This window comes from Otolemur garnettii, unplaced genomic scaffold (genome assembly GCF_000181295.1).
Source record: "Otolemur garnettii isolate 467f Iridium unplaced genomic scaffold, OtoGar3 scaffold00127, whole genome shotgun sequence".
NCBI classification, from domain to species: Eukaryota; Metazoa; Chordata; class Mammalia; order Primates; family Galagidae; genus Otolemur; species Otolemur garnettii.
This window is the reverse complement of record NW_003852522.1, coordinates 4,066,356-4,075,185: the sequence shown is the minus strand read 5'-3', so window position 1 is coordinate 4,075,185 and position 8,830 is coordinate 4,066,356. Positions and strand designations below refer to the sequence as shown.

Sequence of the window (8,830 nt, the reverse complement as noted above, 5' to 3'; positions counted from 1 at the left end):
TTTTTAAATTTTTTTTTTTTTTTGACAGAACCTCAAGCTGTCACCCTGGGTAGCATTCCATGGCATCACAGCTCACAGCAACCTCCAACTCCTGGGCTTAAGCAATTCTCTTGCCTCTGCCTCCCAACCACAACACCTGGCTATTTTTTGGTTGTAATCATCATTGTTGTTCGGCAGGCCCAGGCTGGATTCAAACCTGCGAGCTCTTAGCTGCTTGAGCTACAGGTGCTGAGCCAAACTTTTTGCAGTCACAGGGCCTCTCCTGTGTTGCCCAAGTTGGTCTGTAACTCCTGGACTCAAGTGATCCTCCCACCCTAGCCTGCTCAGTTGCTGGGACTATAGTTGTGCAGCACCACACCCTGCTCATTTTTTAATTTTTTTCTGTAGAGATAAAGGTCTTGATATATTCCCCAGGCTGGTCTCGAACTACTGGCCTAAAATTCTGGGATTAGATGACAGGTGTGAACCACCAGTTCCTCTATCTGGAATCTGCATCTTACTCAATGATCCCAACAGACATCTACCTTTCTCCACCTCCAGCAGCAAGAACAAAATGGAGCATGTCCCCAGGGGCCCTCTTCGCTCTACCCCTAGGGCTACTACCCTCCTCCAGGCCACCGCAGGGACTCCCCGCTGCCCCTCCGGCTCCCCCTAGCGTCCACGTGCTGTTCAGCAGGCAGAGGAAGCTGTCAAAATCCTGCTCCTTTTCCAGCAGCTTATCCCGGTGCTTAGACCAAAAGCCAAATGCGCCCCCCCGCACGACTATCCATTAGCACAGTACCTATCGCACCGCACCATAGGCACCCAAACAAATCTTTGCCGACTGCACTGGGGTTATGGGAAGACATGCTAGGCAAGATTAGCAGAAGTCAAGAGACAAAATACAGTTCCTTGCAGCTGCAGGCAAGAATCCCTTCTCTTGCTCATAACCCCAACCACCGAGACTCACTGGAAAGATCTGGAACTGAATCCGAGTTGGTTGTTCTGCTGCCCGGAAGTCGGGGCCCATGGTGGAGTCACCTCCTTCTTCATCCTCCCTGGCTGCTTCAGCCTCTGGGGTCCCTAGCTTAGTTCCATTGTCAAGGTCCAGGTCCTCCTGAGGACATTGGGACAGACTGAAGTTTGCCGCTGACTTCCTAACTGCCTGTCATCACCACCATCACCACCACCGGGCCTCCACCTTCCAGCCCTGTGCTCTTCCCACAAACCTCTAGTATCGTGACATTATGGCCAGTAGTCACAGTGGAGATGATGACCAAAGGTGTGGGAGTCAGAGGCAGATTTGAAACTGGTACCTCGGTCCTTGGGATGTCAGTGGAGGTCTGTAGCAGAGATGGAAGGAGCATTGTCTCTGGGTTCAGGCCAACCAAGACAAAAGGCAAAAAGTCTTGCCCCCATAACTGCTCCCAGTCTGGGAAGAGGACAGAGGAAGATTCCCAAAGAGCTTCAGAGACCAACAGAGGCAGAGAGGAGGGCTGGCTGGATGAGGGAGGCCAGTAGGGGGCCCCATCCTACACGGAGGAGGGGCCTGGTGGGGCCAGGAAGGCAAAGCCTGGCTGGCTCCAGAGCCTCAGCATTCAAGGTCAAGCTCCAGCACTCAGGGACAGACTCCCGGAAGCCTATCCCACATGTCCTCTCCCAAGGCAGAGTCCAGTGGTCAGCCAGCCAGGCCACAGTCGGAGGTGGAGCAGCAGCTCCTTCTGGGCTGTACAGTTGCAGGGGAACTGGGTCAAGGCAATGGGGGCTCAGGTGAGGGACCGGGCTGAGAAAGGGGCAGGGAACAAGAACATTATTGGTGTCAATGCGCTGGGTCAGAAAGATCTGGAACTGAGATGTAGTGCAACCAGTGACTTCTCCCAACCAAAGACCCCAACTGAAACCCCACCAACTAATGACATCTATAAACTTCAATTATTCCTACAACCAGTGACCCATAGTGACTCTCCAAATTAATGACTTCCATCAATGGCCCCAACCCAATACTTTTCCATCCAGTGATTTTCCCAACCAGTAACACCTTCATGACAATAAGCATTAACCACTGAGACCAGTACAACTAATAAACCCCACCAGGGACCCCTACAATCAATTATACCCCAACCAGTGATGTTCCAACAATGAATACCCATAAGGAGCCGAAATAATGCTCCTCAAGCAATGACACAGAAATGTCAATGGTAATCCCAATAACCAATGACATACACACATCAATGGCTTCCTAATCAACAACCCCTCAGGTCTCCCAAAATAATGACCTCATGTATGATCTCCATGAAAATCACTCTTCCAACTACTGGCCCCTCTAGGCCCTCCAATCAGTGATTCCCTACCAACAACCCCCTCATACTAATAGACTCCAACCATTAACTTTAAACTATCAACATTAGTAATACCATTAACAGCTTCTATCAATTACCTTCAACAGTGACCCCCAGGGAGGAACAGCCCAAATCAGAGAGTAAGGTCATGAATGAGGCATCCGAGACCAGAAGGCAGGTTGTCAAGACCCAAAGTGAGAGGTGGCAGGTCCTTACTTGGTTTTCCAGGAAGCCAGGAGGCAGGCTCGGTTGGGGGAAGTCACTGGTTTCAGTTCCCTTTTTCTTCTTCCTGCCTTTACCCTTCCGACCCCGTCCTTTTCTCTTCCCTTTTCCTTTACCCTTGTGCCGAGGAGGACCGGTTTCTGGCTCACTCTGCAGGGCCTGAAAGAGGGCCCCAGTCAGCTGTACAGCATTCCACCTCCCACCCCTGGTTGGAGTTTCCATCCCTTGGGGTGACCTGGGGCCACACATTTCTCAGGTATATGACCTGAGGTCAAAGTCCATCCTGCTTGGGATCTGTGTGAGCTCAGGGGTCACTCAGCCTGGTATTTGGAGTCAGAGATCTCTCACCCCCATAGTTGGGAGTCAGAATTCACTTTTTCCTGAGCAGGGGCCAGGTAAGGCTCAGCCTATGCCCTCAGGTTAGGAATAATGTGGCCCCTCACTTACCCCTGAGGTTGCAGGGTCCAGGTTGTCACAGCCAGGGAGGTACCTCTCACAGGCTTGGAAGGCATCCTGAGGATCTGGACTCAGCAGAAGCTCCTGAATGTCTCCCTGGAAGAGGGAGGTGGGGAAGGGGCCCTAGGCTGACCCTGAGCCTCATTTGCCTGGCAGATACCTGCCCACCTCCTGGCATCAAGGTCTGGTGATTCCCTCTCCCAGACCACCTAAGTATAAGTGTAAGGGGGAGGTGGCCCTGCCATGGGGTGAGGATTCTTCTACTCCCTATAATTAAGAGAAGGAGAAATTCTATCAGGGCCCAACCAAACCACAAACCACTCCCACATCTGCCCCACTGAAGGTGCATGTGTTTGTTTGCTTTCAGGCACAAGTGAACAGCTATTCTTTCATGCACTGTAAATAAAAAAGAGCATGAGACAGACAAGGCCCCTGGTCTCCTGTAGGTGACACACAGCACAGTCACCAATTATGGTCACCATGCCACCAAACAGCACATTGCCACACACACACACAATGTCACAACTGCCCAGCGCACAAGTACACACCATCACAGCAATCATCTCAGATCACAGGTCACAGTCACACAACTGGATCCTCCCCCAACCAGCCAAGAGGGCACCATCATGATCCAAGGTCTCATGGCAATACTGTCTCACAATCACACACTACACATGTCCTCTTCCCTTTGCCTCCTGGGGCTCGGTGGACACTTGGCATCTTCCTTCTCCAAGCTCTTCTCCCCAGATTCAGGTTGTGAACAAAATGTCCACTGCCTGCCTCAATTTCTCCCATCCCTATACTCCTACCTCAAAAGTCTCCTCTGCAAGGTCTTGGGTCCCCAGCACAGTGAGTCCAGCTGTACTGATGAATCGAGGCCCTTGACCCAACACTGGGGGCTGAGGTTCACAATCGGTGACCAAGGTCACCATCCCTCCATCTACGCTGACTGCCACACGGTGCCACCTGCAACAGGGCAACCTCAGTGGGGGGGCTTCTCACCCGACCCCTCCACGGGCTCCCACCCACCCTTTCTATACTCACCTGCCATCTGTGAGGTTGAGTTTCTGGGGGAGGGGAGTAAAGGAACCACCCAGGAGGGCTACAGCTGGCCCCAGTGCCAGGCCCAGCTGCCGGGCACCCTTCTCATCATAAATGGAGAGCAAGACAGAATGATTGGCCGCTTGGCCTCGCAGAGTCATCAGCACAGAGAAGTTCGCAGGAAAGTGCTCATCTGAGTGAGAGGGAACAGGGCTGCTCAGATGGCCAGGAGATGGCCCTAGCTCCCACCAGGTTGAACCCCAGACCCTCCTGCCATGGCTCACCTGGAAAGAGCTCCCATGTGGGGATGCTGAGGATGCTAGCCTTGCCTACCCCAAATGCCCGATCACCCTCTGGAGCCCTCTGGGGACAGAAGCCAGGCCCCTCGTGGACCCCAGCCTGGCCTCTCTGCATACCCAGGGCCTTCAGCACGTCCACAGGCTCTGCAGCAGAGAGAAAGCAGTTAGAACAAGCCCAGGACACCAGGTCAAAGGCTCAGATTTGGGGGTGAGGGGTGTTCAGCCTCTCCCTACTCACACTGTATTTGTGGCTCAGGACAAAAGCACAGGCGTGGGCCCAGCACACCCTCCCCTTCCTCATCACCCCACAGATGTTCCGGCCTCATCGCCTGTTGATTCTGGTTTTTTTTCTCTTGGTTTTTGGTGAGAAAAAAAAAGTTGACCTAGTTCTGAGATGAATCAAGCTTCCTGGCCTGAGCCCCAGAGCTCAGACTGTCCCCTTCTCCCCCCAGGTCCCCCGTACTGGTTCCCTGGGGCTGCCTCCCAAGCCTGGAGCCCCCTTGCCAGGGGAAGCCCATGTGGAGAGCTCCTGGTGTGTGTTCTTTCCCTACCGCCTCCTTGGACCACCAATTCCTCTGGCCTCTTCCATCTGACTAGCCCCTGACCCCAACCTCCTACCTGTCCTCATCCCAACTTCTCCATCTGACCTGGAACCTCCCTATCTCACACTCTCTGACCTCCCTTTTCTGACTGCCTCTCTCTGATAACCTCCTGACCTTCCCTCTCTGATCCTCTACCTCTCTCATCCTAGCTAAAAAAAGGGTCTGGTCTGGCCCAACTAAATCCTAATCTAGGCCATCCTACCAGCCCCACCCAGGCAGCCCAGCCAGGACTAAGTGGAACCATATGGCTTGGGCAGGGGTGGGTGGGGGCTTCCCCTGAGCCCCTACTCTCCCCTCTGCAAACTGTCCCACTGACCCCTGCCCCAGCCTCTTGGCAAGGGCCAGATTCTGCAAATATGCCATGACTTCACCCCCCGGGCAGCTGTGCTGAGCTCACCATTGGGAGCTGAGATGGGGGGCCAGACTTGGGAGAGGTAGAGGCTTGGAAGAGAGACATCCTGCCCTGTCCCCATCTTCCTGGGTCAGAACCCTTGCTTCTCAGACTCCTCAGATGCCTGTTCCAGTCTCTGTTTCCTCCTGTCCCCGACTTCCCTCTCCCTCTCTCTGTCCCACTTTCTGTGCTGATCTTTCCAGGTCTCTCTCTCTATCCAGCTCAGAATCAATCTCTCTCTCTCTCTTTCTCTCTCTCAATCACTCTCATTCTCCCGCTCTGTCTCTGCTTCTTTCTCTCTCCTGCCTCTTTCTCTCTCCACTACCAGCCCCCATCTCTAATTACTCGTTCTGTGGTTAGGCTGTCATTAAGAGGAATTTGGGTTGCAGCTCCCTGGGGCTGAAATCTAGACTCCCAGGCTCTGCTGACCACAAGAGTCACTCCCCCATGGAACAATTATCCCCCAGCTTTCCAGTCTCCAGGCGGGAGCCCTGGAGGAGAACTGAGACCCATGACCTCACTTAGCATGGAGGCTCCTTGCCAACCCAGACCCCAGCCTCATTGTAGGGGGAAGGGATCTCCCCTCAACTACCACTCATTCACATGGAAAAGTCCGGTACAGCTTCTAACCCAAAGGCTCCTGATTGCAACTTGCATCCTTTCTAGAATGACCTTTCTGAAACTGACTGCCCTTTCTTTCCATGGCTGGCTGTGTGACAAGGAGATACACAAGAGGCATTGAGTTCTGCACTAAGGCCAGGAGGTGGGGGTCTCTCAGGGCCCCCGGGGAGATGTCAGTGGGGTCTAAAACCTGAAGGGATGCAGGCAGAGTAGGCTGGGACATGCCTAGGATCCCCCAGGTGTGTGGAGAATGTAGGTGTGGTGGGTGTGTGTGTGCAGTTATGTGTATGTGCATAATATCATGCAAGTGTGAGTGAGTCTGAGTGAAATAGGGAATGGCTGGGCATGCCATTTCTTGCCATGTCGATGTGTCCAAATATTTGGCCTACAATGAAGGGATTAAATACAGTTGTTTGACATGTGGCTGTGTGACTGTGGCATGAGCTTGTCATCATGCAGTTCCTGCAGGTGCCTCTGTGATTGTAACAGCTCAAACTTCTGATAGGGAGAGGCGGTGGTGGGAAGTGTGGGCTGAGAGTCTGTGAGTGGGTGATGGGCTGTGAATGTTGCCCCAATTTGTATGGATGCCAAGGGCAGCATATGTGCAAATTTGAACCTGTAGGAGGATGACAGAAGTTGAGACTGTGTGACAGTGGCTGGGGGCGGGGGGGGGGGGGGGTGGTTCCCTGCGCACTGGTGTTTCACATTCCTGGTGTCTCATGGGGCTTGTATTCAGAATAGTTGCCCTGAGATTGCATGATGATGTGTGAAAGTGGGAATGGGGCATAAGCCAATTTGGGATTACCCTCTCCCGACTCAGGAGAAAGTGAAAAAATGGGGTGTGTGTATGTGTGCGTGTGTGTTGGAGACCAAGCTCACCTTAGACAGGGATTCCAAGGCAGGCCTAGTCTGGGATCTCTCAGATCAGAGAAGCTCCATCGCCCACCACTTGGGAAACCACAACGTCCCCTCTGGTCCCAGGGGCGCCCCCTACCCCGAATCCTGTGGGGTGGGGCAGGGCACCCAGCCAGATGAGTGCAGCTGGGCATGCGTCAGCGCTGACTCACTCATCCGGCGGCCCCGGAACCCCTGCGGGGGCCCGAGAAATTCCTCGGGAAAAACACCCAAGGCTCTTGCAGCTGGGGGAGGAGGGGAGCAACTTCTATTCCCTCCCCGCCCTGCGCCCCGCCCCGCCTCGCCCCTCGCAGAGGACCTCCCCGAGGCTCTGTCCGTGGTGCTGATCACGGCTCTGGGGAGTGTAGGGTGGGGGAGGGGCGGGCGGGAGAGAAGGGGGGGTGGGCCTGCACCAATTTAGGACAAAGGAAGAGGGAGAATGGAACGAATCCATTTGGGGAGATGCAACGGGAACTGCGGATGCACGAAGAGCTCCCCATATTTGCCTACACTCACCATCACCCTCAGAATCAGCCGCTTATGTCTTCATGGGCAATCATGTAGCCCACAAAATCACAACTACACCCCTCGCAGTGTCACCCAGTGACATACAATCAACACTCATAACACATTCATGTGTAATTCTCAAAATTACACAGACACAGACATGCACTACTCACAGCTCACAACACACGCCCTCTCAGGGACCTCCCTGTCACCCATATTCATATAATCACAGTCAACCCCCACACCCAAGTACACACACAATTTCACTCCAAATGACTGCACGCATGCACACTGCTCCACAGACATGCACGCACACGCCTATATAAATCACATTTATTCTTATACCCCCGTCTGTAAACAATCATACATTTTCCCAGCCCCCCCATGTCACACCCACAAATCACTCAAGAGTCGGACACTCACGACCCCACATCACACAGTGGGCACCCCCTACAGTGCTCCTCTAATCCAGACTTCACTTTGCTTTGTGGATCTTGCAGAGTCCTGCACCCTCAGTCTCCTCCCTCCCTGCTCACCGGCCTGTGTCCCGGACAGAAGTTGCAGGGCGGCCAGAAGCAGGCAGAAACCAGCCCGCGGCTGGCCCAGGCCCCAGTCGCGGCTCTCCATCCCCGCGGGGCCCAGCGAGGATCAAGGCGGGGGACAAGATTGGGCGGCTGCAGGGCGCGGTGACTCCACCGGCTCGGCGCAGTCACCCGCAGCAGCCGGTTCCACTCGGGATCCGCAGGAGAGTGCTGGAGACCCCGCCCCGGACTCGCCCAGCGCTCTGGAGTCGGCGCCAGGCGGGGCTGGGCTGAGGGAAGTTGGGAAAGTTTGTGCAGCGCCCTGATTGGCCAACTCGGGGTGGAGCCCTGGGCCGGGAGGGCGGTTCTCACCCCACCTCACACTGGAGAAGGGTCACTCCCACCCAGCCCTAGAATTCGAGGGTCTCAGCCTTCCCCCAAACCCTCTCCTCCTAGCAGCTCTCTTCAAAGGCGATATTAGCCTCCTTCAAACCTTCAGCCTTCATGCAGGCCCTGGAATTCGAGGGAGACAGCTTGGTACCAAATCCTTTCTGCCTTACTGGGGGAGGAGGGGGGGACGTCTCATCCCGATTCCCACCCACCTGCCTTATTTCCAGTCCCTTCGCCTCACCCCCAAGTCCTTCCCCCAAATCCCTAAGTAAAAGGCCTCCATCTCACCACAAACCTCACCCCAAATCCCCAAACAGGGTTCCCATCCTTAACCCAAACCTTCAACTCTCCACCTACCCCAGATTCTCATCACAGATTCCAAAGCACAGTTTTCCCCTAAACTCCTGATCCTAAAATAAAGGATCCCACCTCAGCCATAACCCTCATCTCTGCCCCTTCCCCCCAGGTCTCCAAATGGATTCCTCAGCCCCAATCCCAAATCCCACAAATCCCAAATGTGGGGGTTTGTCCCTACCCCAAAGTAGAGTACTGCTGCCAAGAGGGGAAA

General features: G+C 54.3%; 1 protein-coding gene across 1 annotated transcript in view; it reads right to left on the bottom strand.

Moving 5' to 3' along the window:
* The window catches only part of COL5A3 (collagen type V alpha 3 chain), a 43,759-nt gene extending 35,781 nt beyond the window's left edge, over positions 1–7,978 (bottom strand). The window contains exons 1-8 of the mRNA XM_012810140.2: positions 7,888–7,978; positions 4,322–4,480; positions 4,041–4,230; positions 3,806–3,962; positions 2,988–3,092; positions 2,535–2,699; positions 1,209–1,322; positions 950–1,096 (exon numbers count right to left, since the gene is read on the bottom strand). Of these exons, the coding sequence (XP_012665594.1) occupies positions 950–1,096; positions 1,209–1,322; positions 2,535–2,699; positions 2,988–3,092; positions 3,806–3,962; positions 4,041–4,230; positions 4,322–4,480; positions 7,888–7,978 (1,128 nt within the window). The remainder of the gene's footprint in view (positions 1–949; positions 1,097–1,208; positions 1,323–2,534; positions 2,700–2,987; positions 3,093–3,805; positions 3,963–4,040; positions 4,231–4,321; positions 4,481–7,887) is intronic.
* Positions 7,979–8,830: the final 852 nt, after the last annotated feature.